Here is a 24,666-nt window from a genome sequence, read left to right as displayed (position 1 = left end):
ATTTTTAAAGATAAAATGTTAAGAATTTTAGTGGGTTAAATGCATCAATGATGTCTTATGTCACCATATCATTATGAATCACTCAGTAAATTTTCACAGTCCAGATTTTTCATGTGCTATCTATCATACTCAGCATCTGTCAGTACTTAAGAAACGTGGATTAGTGTATAATAACTTCCTTGATTAGAGTCTTCTGGTTAGTGAAGTGAAACTGAAATAAATGAATTTCAGACCTTGACTCTGAAGCAATATATAAGATCAAGTCAATCAGTTGTAATATCAAATAGTTATGACACTGATAATTTAAAGATGTTCTGTTTCTAACACAGAGCGAAACTAATGTAGTATTTCGCTTTCCCTAAAACGCTAACTATAATAGATTTAGGATTTCGTTGTTTCTAAAACAAAGTGAATAAACTCGATATTTCGAACACATTTCGTGTACTGAGAACAGGAAAAATAAGGTGAACAATTGATCCATGTTAAAAGATCCGTGAACTTTTGCGACTTAATATGAAATTTGCTGAAATCGCTCTATTAAGGAACCTCGCTCTCCATCTTCTCAATACTAGCCTATTATTTTTAGTGCTGTTAATTTAGATACATATATTTTGGCTATCTCTCACCGAATATCGAGAGCATATATATATATATATATATATATATATATATATATATATATATATATATACATATATGCATCAACGGAACATGAAGAGGCAACTCAAATTTTGCTGCACTTTATATTAGTACGCAATCAACCCCTTTTATCAGACTATTTGATATTTTAGTTGCAAAATAAAAGTTTGATTAGGCTAGCAAAATGTTCAATATTGCGAGATTAAATGGCGTGATTACGCAATAATGTAAATGTATGTAATAGCATTTTTATTATGCATTATTGACTAATATATATATATATATATATATATATATATATATATATATATATACAAATATGTTTAGTCGTTGGTGTGTTTGTGTGTGCGTGTGTATACCCGTATGTGTATATATGTATGTAAGCCTTGAATCTTATATGCGTTTAGTAAATAGTTTAATTTCTTTTGTTCTAGCTGCTGACGTGAATCCCTGCCTACATTCTGAATTTCTTTTCACATTTCTTGACATTCTTGAAACGAACGCAAGTAAGTTTGAATATTTTGATATATGAATGATGTTGTTATGTGATTTATTGGGGTACTTACACATTCCCACACAAACACCCCACCACATATATATATTAAAATTGCTTTTGTTGTTATACACATAAAGCGAATAAGGTTTGACTAAATAAAAAATTCAATTTTCATGTAAAGTTTAAGAGAATATCACTTTATCCATAGAGATGTCGAAGATCTTCGTGTACGTGGCTTGTAGTCACTATTTGAATAAACTGTATTGTATCGTTAGTGCGATTTCACTGACAATAATTTTTTTTATCAGTGTTTGCGGAGGCGTGTGTTTGCCAATCTGAGCATCTCAGTATGTTCTGACGGGTGTATAACAATATCACTTTTCATTGATTTATAGATATTCTAATATTGTGATTATTTACATTATCATGACAAAATTATTTCTTTAGCTTTCGGAGAATGTATATAAACAATAGATACTGAAAGAAAAATACCATTTGTTGAATATACGTGGATATAATTTACTATTCACTAATTTAATTTACTTATTGTAACAAACACATGTATAGAAAGTAATTATGTTGTTATGGTTCTGTTATTGGCAATAAATGTTTGCAAATGAATAAACAGTTACTTATCAGAATAAAATTGGATTTTATGTTGTAGAAAACATGATAATCTATCAGATCGCTTTTCACAGTTCGAATACAAATTAGTTCTATATTTCAGAATATTTACAGAGATTTAACGTAAGATTGGGTTCCACTGTTTTTTAAACATTTTCCGTTTGAAAAGATGCAGATATTATCTAACATGTTACCACTCCTTCATCATTTTGTTGTTTTATTAACTTAACACATTAAGTGAGCATAATGTGTTTATCAAATTGGTTTTGACATAGATAACTTCAGTATATAAAGTTTTTATATAGTTTATTGGGTTCTTCACTTTTTTCTGTGTACGATTAAAGAAGTATAATAGAAAGCTGTGTGAGTCAGTGAAATAAGAGAGCATCTTTGAGGCGGTCGTTCAGCAAGATATTACCGACAAATCTGTCTCTAAATTCTTTTCTACTCTCGACACAAGGCCCGACATTTTGGGGGTAGGGGCCCAGTCGATTAGATCGACCCGAGTAAGCAACTAGTGCTTAATTTATCAACCCCGAAAGGATGAAAGGCAAAGTCAACCCCGGTGGAATTTGAACTCAGAACGTTAAGACAGGCGAAATACCGCTAAGCATTTCGCCCGGGGTGCTAACGTTTCTTATTTCATTACTGCCCACAAGGGGCTACAAACAGAGGGGAGAAACAAGGGCAGAAAAATGGATTAAGTCGATTATATCGACCCCTGTGCGTAACTGGTACTTATTTAATCGACCCCGAAGGGATGAAAGGCAAAGTCGACCTCGGCGGAATTTGAACTCAGAACGTAGCGGCAGACGAAATACCGCTAAGCATTTCGCCCGGCGTGGTAACGTTTCTGCCAGCTCGCCACCTTAGCATCCTACTATATTAAAAGAGGGAGGACTTAAGCGTAACGTAGTTTTATACATTCATACATACATAAATACATACATGTATGCATATGTGGGTGTGCGTATGTGCATACACATGCACACACACACTCACGCACACACACATATATTTAAGCAAAATATCTAGTTACAAAATCTTTATGAGTGATGAAAGTAGTTACTATAATGTGAAGTAATGTCTATTGCCATATCAGTTTGGCTGTTCGACGTTACTACCGTTTTAACCTGCAGCAAAATCTCCTCTGCTTGCAATATATACCGGGTGCAGGTGCAATCTACAACCAACTGAAGGGAACTCTTCGTGGGGTTAAAAACTGTAGTAACGCCAAACAGCTAGACTGGTGTGGCGATAGACATTACTTCGTGCCGTCTCTCCACCTATCTCGCTCTCCGTCTGTCTCCGTCTCTGTCTCTCTCTCTCCCTATCTCTCTCTCTCCCTCTCTCTCTCTCTCTCTCTATCTCTCTCTCTCTCTCTCTCTCTCTCTCTCTCTCTCTCTCTCTCTCTCTATATATATATATATATATATATATATATATATATATATATATATATACATATGTGTAAAGAGAAAAACAACCAGTTTTAAAATCTTTAAGCGAGAAATTTGTAGTAACAGTATAGAACAGGTAAAGTCTCTTTGCCAACAGTATGTGGCAGTCCTACAGAGGACCAAATGTCGGTAGCCTGCTGGAAAAGATGTATTCCTGGGGCTAAAAAGTAGTAACCTCGTCCAGTGTATGATATATATATATATATATATATATATATATATATATATATATATATATATATATATATATATATATATATATATATACATATATATATACATATGTATATATATACGCGGTCTAATCAATAAGTGTCCGGATTATTTCCATAATAACTAGCGCAAAGCAGGCAGATGAAGCCGCTCTGTTGTGCATGCGCAATAAGTTCTAGCGTTTTACCTCACTTCTGCTTTTTAGAGCAGTGCTTGGAAGGAGTGTGTGTAGCGTGTGATCGCGACACTAACAATGACAGAGAAAGTTGAGCAGAGAATCTGTATGAATTTTTGCCAAAGTGAAGTAAGCAAATTTTCAAAACGTTTTCATCGTTCTTGACGCAATCAAGGAGATTTTGTGTAACTGAAGTCCCAGTGTAGTTTTTGGTCAGCTGAAAGCAGTTTTGGCACAAACTTGACAGATACGCATCTCATACCCAAATCTGCAGTGATAATGGACTGTATTGAACCGTAACTAATCAGCACATCCTCTGATAACTCACGGATGGTGATTCAACAATACCCCTCCCATCTGTACGCACATCTGCTCTGCTTTGCTTTTTAAAGTTCTGCTTGTTGCAGGTCTCCCACAATGATCTCAAAATAGAAACGTCTGAACCACTCGTACACTTGTGAGCGGCTCATAGACTTCTCTCCATACATTTTCTCCAACTTTGCGTAGGCTTATGAACAGGATACCTTTTAAGAGGCCTATGTAAAGTTGCTTGAATGGAGAGTGTGTAGCGTGTGACCGTCTCATTGACCATGATAGAGAAAGTTGTCATGGCAAAACATTTTCAGTGGTTTTTAAATAAAGAATGTCGTTCATTCCATTTCCTTTCATTTATCAATTTATATAAACTCGGATATTAAGATATCTCTTATGTATATCCATTTGGAGAAGCATGATGATGTCAGGTAGCGAATAACTCTGGACTGGTTTTGTGTAGCATTCTACAAGATTTCTTTTTAGAATCTTATTTAACATATTTCTAGAAACTTATTGGCAAAATTCGAAGTTACATATACTCTCATTTTCGTGTATTAGAATATAACATTACTCATGCTTTCAGTAACTTTCAAAATGAATGCTACTTGATTTCAATGGTATTAATAAAAAAGCTATCTTCAAATAGTTTTTATCTATATATGTGTAAGTATTGATATGTATGATATATATATATATATATATATATATATATATATATATATATATGTGTGTGTGTGTGTGTGTGTGTGTGTGTGTAAGTATTGATATGTATGATATATATATATATATATATATATATATATATATATATATATATCAGTGTGTGTCTATGCGCATACATAAATACATATATGTATATGTCCCTCCCCTTTGTGTATATGTATGTGTATGTGCGTAGGCGCGCCTGTATGTATTCCTGTATATAATGCCATAAATCATTTGGAAAATAACTATAGAGGATTTCCTAAAAGCAAACTACAAACTTCAATTAACCACACGAATACATCAAACGTAAAGACTATATCATTAAATCTACTAGGATTTATAGTTATATAATTTTAATAACGGAAACCACATTCAACATACTACTACTAGAAAATTGAAGCAGTACTTTCATAAATATCAATACCATGTTGTGTAATATCCAACGAGTCCACTATATATTGAATGGGAACAAGCTGTTTTCTTAAGAGTTGTAGCCAGCACACCCTGTGCTTTCTAAGTTACCTTAAGATAGACACATCCCAGTGCAGAATTAAAAGACGCTATGTATACACCAAACTTCACTGGCCGTCAATCGTTGGGATGGTTTCACATCTGCACGAGTGTTCCTTGTTCATTGTAAAGTGGTATCTTAATGGCTGGCAATTTCGTCGTAGCACCAGTTAATTAACGAAAAACGGTATAATTTTAAATATTCATTCATTAACACATACCATTGTATGACTAACTTAGTTTTTACATTTACAGATACCGTTTAAACGCTTTCTTCCTTGGAACATTTTCCATGTACTTGAAATCAATATTTCGATGCCGAGTCGTGCTAAAGCCACCAGACGACTTGGCAAATAATTTGTTCTGAAATATTTTTTATCAGCTTAAGTTTATTGAATGAATTTTTCTGCAAAGTCAGCCATTGCAGATATCTAGAGAAAATGATATTTTTTAACATGTTCTTATATATTTAATTAAATATATCCATGGGCTTATGTTGTACATTCTCAAAGCTGCTTGGGCGTATCATAGATTTCATGTCGATAAATTCATTTAATGGGTCTTTGTAAATTTCTGCAACTGACACGCTCTTTACCCTAAAATAAGAATTTCCAATATATCCAATAATGGTCAGCGAAATTTTATCAGCAGTTTCATATACTCTAGTTAAAGCGCCAATGACGAAAGCGACAATATAAAAAAAATAAGAAATAACGATTTCATATCTGTACCAGGAACCTTTGTGGGTTCTCAACATTTGACTTAATTTCCTTAATTTCTTTTTTTACTATCTGACATTTGCTTTTAGTTTTGTTTCTACCAACAGACTGTTCGCGAGAAGTCTTGAGTTTGTTTTGGAGAGTAAATGAAACATTCAGTGTTGTCCACTTCATTATTAACAATGATATCTCTTGTATGTTACATCATAGTGCATATATGAATAACAGTAAAAATGTTAAATCAGGCAGATGGCGTGTGTACGCGTCAGAAAGAGGACATATGTTCAATAGCTACTGTTATTTCACTTATTGTTAGTGAAATTATTATTTCACATATTATTAAGGCTCAAAAGACTTCGAAGGGCCAATGTGACAGCATTGCGATTTGTTGCACTGTGTTTGGCAGAAGAATTTTGTTTTTGCAGTACTCTTTTTTAGTGTTCTTGTTTCAATCGTGACGTTATAGCTTTCTTACAGTACTTGAAATTGTGTGGTTTGTAAATCTGAATCGAACACATGCATGCAATGTATGACATATAATGGGGATAGTGGTAAGCGGTCTTCGATAAGTTTTATCCTGTTTACACCTTTTTTACCTGGTAGATATATTGGCACCGTTTACATATTCTTGGTTCTAAGGACACGATATGTTTACAAAATGCTTTCTCCATCTGTTTTGCAATGGTAAGACGATTTGTTTTTATTACATAAAGCTTCGAAAGAAAGTAACGTACAATAAGGTGACGTATGATCAGGTAACGTACGATAAACGTTGTATCATCTGCATCAACGGGATCCATAATGCATCCATTATGGTTAAAATACTCTTTCTTTGATCACTCAGAGTTTGTCAAATCATTGAGAAATATGTTCATATTGTGACTGAGCCGAAGGACAATGTCCATGCAATCTTTTTTCATTCTCATGGTGTTTCTTGGTCTTCGAAGCACGAGCTGCATGTACGGAATTCGGATGCGACAAAAGTTCAAAGAACCCAAGCAAGTTATCATTGTAAACAATACATGTCATATGAGAAATACCATAGAATAAAAACCATACAAAAAGAGAAAAACAAGACAGTGTAGACTATCGATCTAATTCCTATTCTCTATTGCAATCTGTTTTACGAAGAATACATGGCCTGTGCATCAATTTAACTGAATTCTTTGATAGAGCATTCTTCTTCATGATACATAATTCAATTTTTGTTGGTTTCTACGTTCAGAAATTCAATTTCGTAATTCTCTCCACTTTTCTGTGGATAGAATATTCATTCTCTATTGTGAGCTTGATTCATTAACTCCGCTTTCCTAAAAAGTCGCCATGCTGAAGAAAATATGACTATTTTGTTTTTAGTTTACAACAGCCAATTATTCAGACATTTCACTATTGTGATTTCTCCTCTTAAAGATACTGAATATCTTTTGGGGGAAGAAATATATCATTTTAGTATATTCATCATCTTCATTGTATTACATTTCAAATCCAGGAACGACATCCGTTTCTATTCCCTTTAATCTTTTGCTTTCTATAATCCAGACTTCATATTATACATTATCATAGTCTAAAATTATCGTAACATGTTATTAATTAATACTCTGTATGCAGAGAGACCATTTACAAATCCTGTATTTGCTTGTTTACTCGATAAAAAACTGAAAAATAATTCCGGACATGTGTCTACTAGGTCAACGTCAATTTGAGGATAAAAAATTAACAACAATTATAGAATGACTGGATAAATTAGTTGCATGAACAAATATGATACTGAAATCTAGAATACCAGTTATAATTAATCTGCTTCATCAGTTATGATTCGTGGCTGTGCAACCACATGGGGAGATAATCTGGCCGCAGGCATATGTACAAATAATAGATATTTCACTACCGATACACTTTTCATCATATCTATTCAAGACTTTCGGTGGTTAGACACAACGTTACGATAAGTGGAGAATGTATTCCTAGATTTACTATGCTTGAAGACAAAACGAGATAGCCATGATTAGAATACTTATAACCATGATTTTACTTTACAGGAGCACACTTAATTCTAAACAAATTTGCCGAAGGGTACACTAGAAAATATTGTCGTAGAAACGGTATGTTTGAATGAAAAGTACGAAGGACACAACTAGATGGCATCTGATTAAAATTCGATTTATTCTACACTGAACTACTACTATATATAAAATAGTGTATGCATGTGTTTGTGTGTGTGTGTGTGTGTGTGTGTGTGTGTGTGTGTGTGTGTGTGTGTGTGTGTGTGTGTGTATTATACTAAATATATATATCTTACCAGACGTATGAGTTCTGGGGTTTGCGTTGCTTAGTGATTGGGTTGTTGGACTTACTATCGTCGGTTCAATTCTCAGATCAGTCAGGGCATTAAGCTTTTGAACCAAAACTTCATTTCACTATACTGTATTGAGTAGCAGCAGTTGGTTAGTCAGGGATTGGTGTCTCCTTTACGTTAGCCTATTGTAGTCTAGATCGCTTACACAATTTGGAAGCTGGAATACGTTCAGGCCTAAAAATCATGCAGGTTCCTGACAGACCGATGACTAAGCTATATAGGGAGCCAAAAAGGAACCTTACACGTTTTCGATGGACCTACAAAAAGTAATAGGGCATCGTACTATTTTATAATTATTTAGCATTTCATAGATTTGTGGGCTTCGGTTTCTACAAAATTGTAGGCGTTTCAGATGATGGCTTTAATCACTAAATAAAAGTCATACACGGACCAACATGAAATGAATTTAGGGAAGATATTTCATTTATAAGAGTAGCAGTATCCTGAAAACTGATTGTCAACCACATCAGCGATAAAGCAAATTAGTTGTAGGTTCTTACCGAGGTAACTGACTTTAGAATATATTGCTTAACTAATTTTGATGATGTAAGTTATGAAGTTACGTAGCAGAGAGATCATTTTAAACATTTTGCACTGTATCAATTTGAACCAGTGTATGGGTACGTGTATATAAGTATGTACGAGTGTGTGTGTGCATATACATAAATACATATATACATGTATGTATGTATATATATCTGTATGTATGTATGTATGTATGTATGTATGTATGTATTAACTTGTGTTTGTATGATACAGCATTTACGAATAAACATTGCGCTATAAAAATTTAGATTGATTCAGAGATTGAAACACGGTCACCTGTTCATATATATATATATATATATATATACATATATATATATATATATATATATATATATATATATATATATATATATATATATATATATATATATATATACATATGGGCGCAAACCCCAAAGTGGTTGACCACAGGTTAAGCAGTTCCTTGTCAAAAGAATCTCAATAAAAGTAATGCAGTGAATAATCGCCGTCCTGTATTATGCCTACCCCTGATGTGGAAGTTTATGACAATAATAGTAACTAAATTGTATGTATAGATTCTTGAAAATGAATGACAAACTGCCAGTGAAGCATAAAAGATGCAGAAGGAAAAACTGAGGGACAAAAGATGAACTTCTGACAGACAGAATGTTGCCGAACGACTGCAAGAAAAGACATACTTCTCTGAGTATAGCGTGGAACGATTATAAGAAAGTGCATGACATGGTTCCCCATTCCTGGATTTTAGACCTGTAACTGTACTACTTTCTGTAGTATCTGTGTGGGAGTTCTGATAACATATTAAATTTCATCTGGAGATCAATGAAGAACTGGAATACATAATTAACATCATGTGGACACATTTTAACAAGGGTTAATATCAACAGAAGCGTATTTCAGGGATATAACCTATCACCATTATTGTTTGTACTGTCCATGATACCCCACACAGATGCTATGGAAAGTGACATCGTGGTACACCTTGAAAACTGGAGAGAAATTAAATCATCTATTATATGTAGATGACATAAAGGTCTTTCGAAAAACCGAACGGGAACTGCATGCTGTGGTTTCAACAGTGCAGATATCCAGTAAGGATATTCGAATTGAATTTGGGACTAAAGGGTTTGGTATGCTTATAATACAAAAAGGCAAAGTAGTATCATTTGATGCTGTAGATCTACCCAACGGGAAGAAAATCAAAGATGTTGAGACTGATGGATGTAAGTATCTGGATATTTTGGAGTACGACGAAATCTAGGAGAGTAAGATGAAAGAAAGCTTTAGGCGAGAATATCTTGAAAGAACCAAATTAATTGAGGGAAGTAGACTCAATTGAGAGAACAAGATTAGGGCAATGAATACATGGGCTCTTTACTTAATGCGACACTGCGCAGGTGTTGTTAGATGGACAAAGAACGAGCTTGAGAAAATCAATAGAAAACCAGGGAAATTATGACAATTAACACGGAACTGAACCTAAAAAGCGATATTGAGAGATTGTATGTACCTAGGAATAAGGGAGAAAGAGGTCTCATAGGGTGCAAGATCGGTGTTCTCAACTAGAACAGTTTGACAGGGTACATCAAACAGCAGAGTGAATCCTTGCTTGCCACTGTTAGAAATAACACGTTACCTACCGAAAATGTGATGCACCCAAAAGAATTTAAGAATATGAAAAACAGAGAGTAAACAATTGGAAAATGAATACAATGCATGGGCAATACCTCAGAAAAATCGAAGGAAAAGACAAGAGCAACATCTGAAGTTGACTAAGAAATAGTGTTCTGGAAGGATGCACTGAAGCACTGATATGCAGGGCTTAGAAACAGATCTGAGAACTAATAACATCAATACAGTTTTATATCTAAGAAATGAGGAATTATGTACAGTATTTACATTATTTACATTTGACGGATATTTGCCCTCATCTTGTTTGTTTTTAACACAACGTTTCGGCTGATATACCCCGCAACCTTCATCAGGTGTCTTGGGGAAATTTCGAATCTGGGTTCTCGTTCCTAGGGTATTTTTCGATGTTGTTATTGTTGTTATTATTATTATTGTTATTATTGTTTTTATTATTATTATTATTATTATTATTATTATTATTATTATTATTATTATTATTATTATTATTATTGTTCAGTAGTTTTATTTTTATAACGTGCTTTCACTTCACTACCGAGCGCAGCTCTGTGCGCCTTGGGTATGTGCTGTGGATTCCTGTGGTGTTCTTATGGTTACTGTATTGAAAGTGTTTTACGTAGGATGTGTGCAGTACCCAGTAGTGCAATTTTCTGTATGTTATATATATTTGTAAGTCCTGGTCCTCTTGTTATGTATTTGTCTGAATATTTTTTTATTATGCCTAAGGCACCTACTATGATAGGAATTGTTTCTGTTTTTAGATTCCACATTCGAGTTACCTCTATTTCCAGGTGTTTGTATTTTGAATGTTTTTCCATTTCTTTTAGAGAAACGTTGTCATCTGTCGGTATTGATACATCAATTAGAAAGCATTTTTTTTCTTCATGATCTTTGACAACTATATCTGGTCTAATTGCCTTAATTTCTCTATCTGTGTGTATTGGCATATCCCAGAGTATGGTTACTTTCTCGTTTTCTGTGACCTTTTCTGGCTTGTGTTTATACCATCTTTTGTCTGTTGTTTTTCCATAGTGTTGGCATAGCTTCCAGTGTATATAGGTCCTAGCTCTGTCGTGTCTGAAAATATTCCTTCTTAGCCAGAGATAATATGATTTATTGTTTTTTGTCCATCTCCACATATTCTACAGTTACTTGTTATGTTTCTTTTCATTATATGTTTTTGGTAATTTCTGGTAGGGAGGCTTTGGTCTTGTGCAGCAATTAAAAATCCTTCAGTCTCTGCTTTGAGTCCTGAGCTTCTCAGCCATTGCTGGGATTTTTCTCTATCTAATTCTTTTGCATTTAGTTTAGCCCAGTATTTACCATGATGAGGCTTTTCTTGCCATCGTTTTATCATGGTCCGTTGCTGTTCTAGTTTTAGTTTGGATTTCATTTGTTTTATAGTTCTTCTTCTTCTTCTTCTTCTTCTTCTTCTTCTTCTTCTTCTTCTTCTTCTTCTTCTTCTTCTTCTTCTTCTTCTTCTTCTTCTTCTTCTTCTTCTTCTTCTTCTTCTTCTTCTTCTTCTTCTTCTTCTTCTTCTTCGTATTTGTTAGGTAGATTGATTTCTTGTTCGTATTTGTCAGCTTCCTTAAATACTATTATTATTATTATTTTTATTATTATTATTATTATTATTATTATTATTATTATTATTATTATTATTATTATTATTATTCTGGTCACTGCCTGGAATCGAACTCAGAATCTTGGAGTTAGTAGCCTGCACTCTTAACCGCTACGAAATTTCCCTAAAACAGCTGATGAAGGCTGCTAGGTAAATCAGTCGAAACGTTGTGTTAACAACAAACAAGATGAGGACAAATATCTAGCAAATGTAAATAATGTAAATAACGTAATAGCATCAAGTTCCAAATAGATAAGAGCAGTGAATCGTCCCTTTGTAGGATGCGTGGCAGCAGAAACTAAATCAATCTTACATATCGTGGCCCAAAAGCACTACGAAGGGAGACTTGATAACGCTGCTAAGTTTGTTCAGTGGAGACTATGTGAAAAGCACTGTCTGGACAGAGTAACCAAATACTACAAGCATGAACCAGACAGCATCACTGAGAACAATGACAATAAGATCCTGTAGAATTTTAAGATCGATTGTGGCTCCCTAATCTATGCTATGAGACCGGAGATTGTTGTGGTAGATAGAAGAATAAAGGAAAACAAGACCAGAGATATTGCCAGACCAGGGGATGCACGGGTAGGTGATAAAGAGCTGGAAAAAATGGGAAAATAGCGACTACTAAAAGACGAAATTACAAGAATGTGAGCAATGAGGAGAGTAACTGATATCACAGAAGTTGTAAGGGGAATGGGAGCACTATCAACAATGTTCTAGAAACACGATGAAGGAATTGGAATTGACATGAGGACAGAGCAGTTTCACAAAACTGTTCTACTAGGGACAGCTGAGATTTTCAGATTAATACTTGAGTGTGAGAATCTTCCACGATAGTTAGCATCCAAGTACCAAAGCTTATACTTTGTGGAAAACAGACTCTGTGTGACCTTTGAAACAGGTTGCTTTCCGCACTCACAGAATCAACCACAGCAAGCAAGATTGAGAGCTCTAAGCAGTAAAATACTAGGTGATATCATCATCATCACCATCATCATCATCATCATCATCATCATCATCATCATCATCATCATCATCATCATCATTATTATGATAATTATATACACATACATACAAACCTACGCGCATAAACACACATTGTCAATACAACATACAGTTATTATTGTTCAGATATTGATTTTTTTTTTCTTAATAGATTCCTACAAATACAGCAACAAATGGTATTTACGTGTATAAAATATATATGTTATATATTATACATACATATGCAGAAAACATATATGAGAGACAGGGAGAGAAAGAGAAAGGGAGCGAGAGAGATACCGCTCATGTGTCTCATTCTTCGTTTGTCAATCGTTTGTTGATTTCAACAGAAAAACTAACAAATATACATTTAAAATGGTCATAGATAGCGTTATTCTTTTCAAGTGAATAAGCACATCGGTTACTAAAAAGACGAACAAATATTATTTATCGATTTATAGGAAATTGTTTCTTTTTGCTATTGTCTGTCATTTGTTTTACGATTGTTTACTTACACGGATTTCATTATAGAAGCCGCGAATTCAATAACACCACATAGTTCTGTAGTATATCTTCAGTTGCAAGTGAGAGTTACTTGTCGGCCATAAAAGCTAACAAGATAATCACAATATAACGGTACGATTTCCAAAACGCTTAGTAGAGCAATAGTCTTAGTGTGATTGTTGATGATGTTCTCGTTGATATCCAGCTTGTTAGTCTAGCCAACAAAATACGCATGATATTCCATTCATTTAAAAAAATTAGGGTACCATCAAGAAGTTCGATGCTATTCCCAGCTGAACACATGAATAAGTAAATTCCACTCTCTCTGCTGCAAAGTATCTATGTATGTATATATGTATGTATTTATATGCATGCAAATGAGTATGTATTATTTTTGCAAGTAGTTAGGTGTAGCACTCCGATCTTTCATTTCCCATCCTTCTTTCTCATTCACTTCCCTCTTTCCTTTTTTCTGATGAATGCCAATCGTCCGAAACGTTAAGCATTTTTCCTTCTTTCAAGTATTATACTAGAAAACATGTGCGTGTGTGTATGTGCGTGTGTATGTGTGTATTCATATTAGTACCTAGAATATATTTAAAACACCAGATAGATATGTCGAGTCGTGTCAGTATAATGTTTGTTTAAATAATATTAATTAGTTTTCTAGCAGCGTTTATATAAAGAATGTTTACTGAAAATTAGGTATCTCGAATATATCTTACAAATTAGATATGTAAATAATTAATTTAATCTAGAAATTTATGTAGACTTCTAAATACAATATATATTGAATAGAAATCTGTTTTTACACCCAATTGTATGCATGGTATATATATATATATATATATATATATATATATATATATATATATATATATATATATGCACACAGACATATATATGTATACTTATATATATATTTATATATATATATATATATATATATATATATATATATATATATATATATATATATATATATATATAAATATATATATATATATATATATATATATATATATAAATATATATATATATATATATATATATATATATATATATATATATATATATATATATATACATATATGTTTATCCATCTCTCTCTCTCTCTCTATATATATATATATATATGCACACATACTACACACAGAAACACAAACATACGCGCCACACAGATACTATCACACACATACCACATACTACTACGAAACACAGATACACACGCATATGATACTATAACACATACAACATACTACTCAAACAAAGACAAGAACACACGCATACAAATTCTACAATACATACACATACTACTCACACATGCACAAACACACGCACACAGATACTACCACACGCACACACATACTGACCACCTTCACATTCTTCTGTCATAAAATCCACTTTTTCTATCTCTTTCTACTTCCGGTCACTTCAGCAATGTATCTACATGTGCGCTATTGGCGAATTATTTTCATTCCCCTTCTCCTTTCGAAGAGCTATGCTCGAAATTTCACACTCTCTCCATTCACTGATCGTCAAGCTAATACTTTTCTTATGCCCGTCCCCATGTTGTTCGTTTTCGTTCGTTTATTTGAATTCTCTCTCTCTCTCTCTCTCTCTCTCTCTCTATATATATATATATATATATATATATATATATATAAGATATATCATACGAAGAATTTGACAAATTGCCATGTATTGAAGTGGTACTTTGGACGAAGTGCTCAGAAAAGAAGTATCTAAACCATACAACATTGGTTGCAAAATTTATATTGATTTTGTTATCATTTTTGAGAGAATTTATATTTTATGCGCTGTAGTACATTTTGGCTTTTGTATTTTGCTGTTGAAGTGTCATGCTTAAATCTCAAGAGTTTTCTGCAAACTACATTGTTGCTCGACAGTAGATTAATTTAATGTTTTCTTTACTCCGAATAGTTTTCATTCGGTATTTATCCTATTTTGTATGTGCTATTTTTAATCAAAGAAACTGTAAAGAAATATAAATAAATTAATACATGTTCTTTTCTTTCTATCTCTCATCTACACCCAGAGGAAATTAAATCAACTGTAGTTAGTCACAAAGAAATGAATGTATTTTTACGATAATTTTCCAAGACCCCCACCCAACACCTATTGTGAATTGCAGATTTGCTCGAGACACGATGCTTTCTTCCTAAAACTTTTTGCTTGAATGTTTATTACTTTCTTAGAATATCCATTATGTTATTCTCGGCGCGATATCACCTGGTGCTTAAAGCAAAGTTTATTTATCCCTTTTTTAATGAAAACGAGATGATGGTTGTTAATTTTCCTCCAGTAGATCATAACATCGTTGGTATTTATTTTGATATTTATCAACATTTACATTTTGAGAAATGAATCACGCAATTCTTATTCTACTTCTTCTAAATACTAATGTAGTGGCTGTGTTGGAGTACAAAATGTTCATACCATATATTTGCAATTATTTATTATTTAGTTTTCTTATATTGACAGCAAGTATTTAGATAATTATTAATATTTTAGTTAAGAATTTTTATATTTTCTTCTCTTGACATGCCCTGAAAAGTTTCATTAATCGCTAAAATATTAACTATAGTTAGAGATGTTGGAAAACTTAAACTGTTGTTAATTTTCCTCAGGTAGAAAATAACATTTCTATAATGATTGATATTTATATGAGTTTTTCTCAACATCTACGTTCTGAATAACGATACTCATATGTTATATCTTCTAAATACATTTGGATAAAAAAAAGAAGAAAAAAAAGGATTTTAAGCAATCTCTTAGACAAAGAAGTTATCATGCGCTTTTCTATACTTGCTGTTTAGTTTTCATACCGACAAGAAGGATTTAGATCGTTATTGACTATTTAGTGTCCATAATTCATTAACATGTCACGCGTTGAAAATTTTCATTAATCTCTGAAATATTATTTATACGGAGAGATGTTGTATGATGTGACCTGATATGTAAGTATTGTTAAAGTTTTATATAAATATTGGTGAAAACACTGCACTATAAGTGGCACATATAAGTGTGTGGGTGTGGTTTGTGTGACGGAATCAAAATACTGACCATAATAGTACACATTTACAATCACCATCATCACCAAGATCACCACCACCAGCTCCATTACCACAGGAATTAGATATGCAGTAAGAAGCAAAGAATATGAGATTGTATCAATTGTGATCCCAATGTCACAAGCACAGGATGCCAAAGGATTGATTTTAGAGTAAACAATTTGTGCAGAGAGTAATGCATTCATATTCGAGTGGCAGCAAACACAGAGATATTACGAAAGAGGAATTAAATAGGAGGAAGTGTTAAGCCTAGAAAACATCAAAGAAAGAAAAAGGAAAAAGGGAAACTAGGAAGTGAAGGAGAGGGACGGGAAAGGCAAAGTAAATGGGACGACTATAAGGAAGAGAGTATTAGAAATATGGAAGTACTATGAAAGAGGCTAAATAACATCCAATGAAATCAAGTAGAATATCGAGTCAAATATTAAGCAAAATATAGCAGTATATTCTTTTCTACTCGAAATTTTCGGGGAGGGGCCAGTCGATTAGATCAACCCTAGTACGCAACAAATACTTCATTTATCGACCTCGAAATGATGAAAGGCAAAGTTGAGCTCGGCGGAATTGGAACGCAGAACGTAAAGACAGACGAGATACCTATTTCGTTATTGCCCACAAGGGGCTAAACATAGAGGGAACAAACAAGAACAGACGAACGGATTAAGTCGATTTCAGTGCGTAACTGGTACTTAATTTATCGACCCCGAAAGGATGAAAGGCAAAGTCGACCTCGGCGGAATTTGAACTCAGAACGTAACGACAGACGAAATACCGTTAAGCATTTCGCCCGGCGTGCTATCGTTTCTGCCAGCTCGCCGCCTTAATATACTAATATATTAACATGCATAATTATTCTTTTCTACTCTAGGCAAAAGAGACCGAAAGTTTTGAGGAGGGGTCCAATCGATTGGATCCACCCCAATACGCAACTGATACTGAAATTATTGAGCCCGAAAGGGAGAAAGGTAAAGTCAACCTCGGTAGAATTTGAACTCAGAACGTAAAGTTAGACGAAATACCGCTAAGCATAACACCCGGCGGGCTAACGTTTCTGCCACCACGCCGCCTTAACATAGCAGTATATTAACATGCATAATTATTGCAAAATAAATAATGTAAAAGAGAAGAAAAATATCAGTGGGAATCATTAAGACACTTTCTAACAAGATACTAACCAGATAATTAATCTCATAGGAAATAGTTAATACTATTATAAAAAGATTATAATTGATTGAAAGAGAATAAATTGAAAAAGATAAGAGAAGAACGATAATAATAATAATCAGAACTGAAATGTAGTCGGTAGAAATGCATGTGTAAATTTATGTCAGTTACCTATATTGAATCTTTAAAAGGATTTAATAAATTAGTGTGAAGAACTCATTATTTTTTTCCAATTATTTAAGATTTACATCTTAGGAACTGAAGTGCAGCCATGCAAAATAGATTACTACTATACAGAAGTTCGTTGCGATTAATTGAAAAGGAAATAGAGTAAATAATATTTCTATCATCAAGCTCTAAATGAGTTTTACTAATTTTGTATTGGGTAGCTTGCACTTATAGGTTTCGAATTTTTGCACAAGGCCAGCAATTTCGGATGAGGGTGTAAGTCAATAACATCGCCCCCTAGTGATCAATTGGTGCTATTTTATCGGGTCTGAAAGAAAGAAAGGCAATGTCGGCCTCGGCGGAATTTGGACTAAGAGCTTTAAGATGGACGAAATGCTGCCAAGCCTTTTGACCGGCGTGCTAAAACATTGTCCCATTGTACCACTTTAATTTGAACATTTTATTGAAAAACTGTTTGTCTTCGTGTTTGTGTTCTTGTGTCTGGGTTTGTCCCCCACCACCGCTTCACTACCGGTGTTGGTCTGTTTAATTCTCTGTGACACTGGGATCACAATTAGAATTAAAAAGACAGTAACGAGGTCGATTTTTTCGAGTATAATTCTTTAAGGCCGTGCCCAAGCATTGATGCATTCTAATGATTGGAACAATTAGAAGATAAGAGAAAATATATATACCCACATAATCATACACGCAAAAACACATCTATCTATCTATCTATCTATCTATCTATCTATCTATCTATCTATCTATCTATCTATCTATCTATCTATCTATCTATCTATCTATCTATCTATCTATCTATCTATCTGTCTATCTATACACACACGCACATATATAAATATGTATGTATGTACTAAGTATGCGTATATTTAGAGTATATGCTTTTATCAGAATATACTATATAAATGCAGTTATATTTGAGGAGATCCTTTCACATGAAGAATTGTGTGAACAAAATTGAAAAGTATTTCTCAGTTTCTGCAGTTTTTCTCTCTCTCTCTCTCTCTCTCTCTCTCTCTCTCTGTATATATATATATATATATATATATATATATATATATATATGTATATATATATATATATATTTCGATACACGCACTCACATGCACATATTCGCTACAATTATTTTTTTTATAACTAGGTCAAAGAATGTAAAGTCTAATGAAATTATATAGACGTATATCAATAAGAATCGCAGAACGAGAAATATAGGTTTTTGAAACGTGTGTTAGTCTTTCGGCTGAAGTAACAAATAGGAAGAATCTTGAATTTAATGAGGATATGCAAGGAAATAGAATTAACTAAATATAAAAAGAATGATAAAATCCCGGGTAATTACTGGCAACATATTCATATATTACAGTCTCTACAATGTAAAGAAAAATTGGACACGAAGTAACCCGGTGTAAAAAAAATAATAAAAGAACACCAATCTAATTATATTACTTTTTCATTTGCTGAGAACAATATTGAAAAGATAACAGAGAAAGAATATTATGAAAAAGCAAGCAAAGACAAAATCGAGGATAATATGAGGAAATAATTGTAATTAGCTCCATGTAATGATGAAAGAAATATTTATTTCCTTTGTATGAAAGTAATTATTTAGTTTAAGAATGTAATTAGAATTTAAATTAAGACACTCTTGTGGCTAAATAGTTCGTTTGATAACCACGTGTTTCCGGTTCTCAGATGCGTGGCATCTAAGTCAAGTGCCATGTAAAATAGCCTAAGGTTGACGAATGCCTATTTACTTTTTCCTGAGTAGAATAATGCCAACAACATGTGTAATGCGTGAAGAAAATCGTTATTGAGGTATATATATATATATATATATATATATATATATATATATATATTTAGTGTGGCACTTAATTGTGCTTAACCAAAAGATGTACTGGAATTGACAACTTTAACTATATCCCTTTAAGGTATTGCATCAAAAATGGTCGTAATCCAGAAACTGAATACAAGATATTAGAAGAGCAACCAATAGATTACACACTTAATTATGGTATCGTGCAGCATGCAAAATAATGCAAAAAGAAAATAGGTATTCAAAAGAAGCGTACATACAATAAATAAATAAATAAATAAATAAATAGAAACATAGTTAAGCATGTTTGATTGACAGAAGAGTTAATATAGAATTAGATTTTAGCAACATTACATAAAAGTCTAGGTTCAAATTCCACATACATACATGCATACATATATATATACATACATACATATATATATATATATATATATATATATATATATTCATACTTTATTAAACAGCAACAAAATTATCACATAAAAAGCAAATGTGTCCGAAGAACGGGAGCGTGAAACTCTTGAGTAACAGTTTTTGTGATTTTTTTTGTGCTTTTTAATACAGCATATTACTCTACCGCTGGCATTCGAGTACTATTTTTCCACCTTGCTTTGCATTTATGTGCTTACTGTGGTATATATATATATATAAATTTGTTTTTATTATATATTTAAAGCTTTAACCCATTGGTCTCCAAACTTTTTCAAGCTTTTCATCCTGCGGAACCTCGCCCACTTTTTCGATTCTTCGCGGACCCTCCCCGCGAGCCAAAATGAAAAAAATTAGAGAAGACTAACACAGAAAAATGAAGTTGTATAAAATAATTGTTCATGAGATCAAATTTTACTGATAGAATAAAAAATTTCAATGAGAGGGGTGAACTGTAAGATGTCCACCGTATTAGGCCGCGTTTGTGATAATGTGGTCCTCATGTGATCCGTGACATCCAGTTTATTGCTAGCCTTTGTATTAATTGCGAGTAAAGTTGTAAAAGCAGTCTCACATTCGTACATTGTTGCGAATGGAACGGTGATTTTGAGGGCGGATTTTGCGACATCTGGACAAGACTTCATCATTTCAATCCAGAATTCACTGTAACACATGTTACGGAAGGCGTTCTTTGCACCTCCATCATTCGACAAGTCAATGAACCGTTCTTGAGTGACATAATCTTCCGACGGACGTTCAGCAGCAGAGATTGCAAAGGGATTGGTGATAAAATGAACTTTTTCCCAGTTTTGTAGGTCGAAGAAATATATTTTAATTTCACCATGAAGAATTAAGACATGCTGTTTCATTATGTCTAGGATTTCAGCATCACCTCGAAGGCCATCTTCATCAATGAAAGTATCGAGTTTCGGAAATGGTGCAAAATTCTCACTTTACAATTTAGAATGCCATAAATGGAGCTTCATTTTAAATTCAGTCATTTCTTCATGACAGTGCACAACGGTGATGTCCTTTCCTCGTAGTGCTAAATTAACAGAATTAACTGATTCGAAAATGTTGACCAAAAAGGAGAGACATATAAGGAAACGAGTATTGGAGAATTTTTTATGCAGTTCTTTTTTAGCATTACGAAGAAATTCGTGTATCTCCTTTCGTAGAATGAAGACTTTTTCAGTACTCTCCCTTCGGATAACCATCTCACATGCAAATACATTAACAGAGTCTGAAACTCGAAGTCATACTCCAAGTCATTTTCCGAGTCAGCAAAAGGACGTGATTTTAGAGAATTGGCTTTGATAAAATTTACCGATTTGACCGCATCATTCAAATCATTCTTCAAACGATGAGGTATGGTTTTAACCATCAATGTTTAGCGATGAAGTGTACAACGCGTACTAATTGCGTTAGGAGACTTCTCCTTGCTGGAGCACCGTCGATGCACACGCCAGCGACGTGCTCCTTCTTTATGCTACGCGTATTAAATAATTGATCCACTTTCTGGAATATATCGTTTGCATTGGTTCGGGTGTTGAGGGTTTCACAAAAATGGAATTCATCTTCCAGGCGCTTGTTATGCATATAACATGCATAAACACAAAGTTGTGTTAAATCCGCCACGTCAGTGGTTTCATCAGTTTGGATGGTGATGTAGTTAAACATTAATGCTTTTATCTTTGAGATGATCTGAGACAAAATATTATCAGACAGCTCAACGATTCGTCGACTGATAAATATGTTCCGAGTGCGAGTGAGATTATATCTTTGCAGCAAGGAAGAACTAACTGCTCTCCTATGTCAGGAGGATTTTTGAAGCAGCAATTTTCCTCGAATCTTTGTAGGAGGGTTTCAGACCAATCGCCACGTCCTTCATACACATTCTTGTGTCATCAAGTCTGGATTTGACGTATCTGTCAGCTTGGTGTCAGAAAAATCCTTCGTCGTTGTTGAATGCACGAGAATGTTTTGTTTCCAAATTCCTCTTTAGCCTACTGGGCTTCAGCGAAGAAGCTGCTAATTCCTCAGAGCACAGAACACACTGTGGTTTTTCTACTACACCAGCAGTAAGCACAGTGAAACCAAAGCTCAAATATAGCTCGTCAGATCACCTTTTCTTTGCAAAAGACACTCTAGAAATAAATATGACAATATGTATATGTTGTGCTGTATAAATGCACAAAATTTTGTACTATTTCACTCTGTTGAGAAAACTATTTTACTCTTATCAGTATAAATATATATAAAATACATAATATATATATAAAAATTCCAGCGTAGAAGATGATTATAAGCCATTTAAGAAACACACAAAAACCGTTAGATTCACTTCAACATTTAAATTTAATTTGCCAAAATATTTTCGTCGCTTTGAGACCGCGACCTGTTCACTGACAAAATTCTGTGCTGCATCCGAGAAAGTAACATTTAGTTCATGATATATATGTACGTACGTACGTACGTATGTTTGTATGTATGTATGTATGTATGTATGTAAGTATGTACGTATGTACTTATGCATGTACGTGAGTATTTAGGTAAGTGTGTAGGCATATCTGTGTGTGTGTACATGTTTATGTATATGTGAACGTATGTTTATGTACTGATATGTGCCTGTTCAAGTTGTAAACATGACATTTACTTTGTTGAAGGTTCTATACACACACACATATATATACATATACATATACATACATATATATATATATATATATATATATATATATATATATATATATATATATATATATATATATATATACATATAGACACACACACATATATATGTGTGTGTGTGTGTGTGTGTGTGTGTGTGTGTGTGTGTGTGTGTGTGTGTGTGTGTGTGTGCGTGTGGGTTTGTCCCTTTCACCACCGTCTAACGGTGAATGAGTGCAACGTCTTAGATACATATATGCACATATAACCTTACTTATACATATATAAAGAACACACAATCATATAGACACTTACACACACTCACAAATATACGTATAATCTTAAAGTATACACACATATACGTTTATTCATTTCTCTCCCCCCCCTCTCTCTCTCCCTCTCTCTCTCCCTCTCTCTCTCCCTCTAACTCTCTCTATAGACACACACACACACACACACACACACACACACACACACACACACACACATATATATATATATATATATATATATATATATATCAGGATAAGATCAATATTTAAATATCGATTTTATCAAGTGGCCAGCATAAGAATAAAAACCATCGAAGATAACAATTATTTAAAATTATAATTTAAGGTATCTAAGAGATACCGTCATGCTGAAAATAGCAGCCAAATCTTGACTCTAAACCACAATAAATGTTCATATAGTACCAGGAGAGAAGACGAAGAGATAAATTAAATAGGAAAAAATTACTGGATAATTTCAGGTCCCGGATTTCTGGTTTTGCATATGGTTTTCATCAATAAAATCAATTAAATATTTATTTCTTTATTGCCCACAGTGGGGCTAAAATGAGAGGGGATAAACAATGACAGACACAGGGATTAAGTCGATTATATGGACCCTAGTGCGTAACTGGTACTCATTTAATCGACCCCGAGAAGATGAAAAGCAAAGTCGGCCTCGGTGGATTTCGAACTCAAAACGTTACGGCAAGCATGTCGCCCGGCTTGCTAACGATTCTGCCAGCTCGCCGCCTTTAAAATAAATTAAATATTGAGTGATCATTCAGTCTATTTATGTAAAGCATCACAATTCCTCCAAATTCACCAGGTGTATTATTAGTTCTTGCAAATTTCACGCGATCAAACTTCAAGGTTCCATTCACCTCTTACAGATTTATGCAAATTATCCTAATTCCACTATATTATTTTTACTGACATCGAAGCTTGCTAGATTCATTGAATCCTGTATATTGTGGTTATTTTCAAATAACCGTTTGTTATTGCATACTCTTAAAAAAACTTCAGAAAGTTATGAATAAAAAATACTAATTTACAACTAAATTAAATTTTCTTAAGCAAACACGGTGTACACGAACACATGACAAGCTATAAAGACCAACTTGAGCGGCAATTTGATATGTATTAGTTTTTTGAAAATAAATGAATTTTGACCGGTTATGATACTTACAAATGAAATAGCAAAGGGCATAATAAATAGAACAATATAGAATTTTTCAGATAAAAAAAAAAACAGTAGAAACAAAATATGTTCTATGCTTTATTTCATTTAAAAATTGAGTTTGAAGCTGCAATAAGAAGAAACAATCATTAATAAGACATTAATGAAACTCGACAGAAAACCGTAAAAAATACTACTACAAGCTATTATTCCAAATAATCCGCACGTCAATATTACTAGCTATACAACAGAGCACTAGTCACAGTATTTATTATTAATTACTATTGCTATTTATGCCTAGTATATTCACAAAGTTACGTAGTTTGCTTTAGGAATATAGCCA

At 33.4% G+C, this 24,666-nt stretch overlaps 2 protein-coding genes across 7 annotated transcripts in view; one reads left to right on the top strand and one right to left on the bottom strand.

The window, feature by feature from the left end:
- The window catches only part of LOC106872923 (G protein-coupled receptor dmsr-1-like), a 477,534-nt gene that overhangs the window by 437,277 nt on the left and 15,591 nt on the right, over nt 1-24,666 (top strand). For all 6 annotated transcript variants that reach the window (XM_089353535.1, XM_089353538.1, XM_089353536.1 and 3 more), the window contains one exon: nt 1,074-1,145. The gene's annotated coding sequence lies outside the window, so the exon portion shown is untranslated. The remainder of the gene's footprint in view (nt 1-1,073; nt 1,146-24,666) is intronic.
- LOC149134968 (zinc finger BED domain-containing protein 5-like) overlaps nt 20,612-24,666 on the bottom strand; it is a 7,346-nt gene continuing 3,291 nt past the window's right edge. Inside the window, exon 2 of the mRNA XM_089353298.1 lies at nt 20,612-21,155. Within this exon, the coding sequence (XP_089209424.1) occupies nt 20,612-21,155 (544 nt within the window). The remainder of the gene's footprint in view (nt 21,156-24,666) is intronic.

Source organism: Octopus bimaculoides, chromosome 6 (genome assembly GCF_046866305.1).
Source record: "Octopus bimaculoides isolate indiv1 chromosome 6, ASM4686630v1, whole genome shotgun sequence".
NCBI classification, from domain to species: Eukaryota; Metazoa; Mollusca; class Cephalopoda; order Octopoda; family Octopodidae; genus Octopus; species Octopus bimaculoides.
This window is presented reverse-complemented; position numbering and strand designations above follow the sequence as displayed.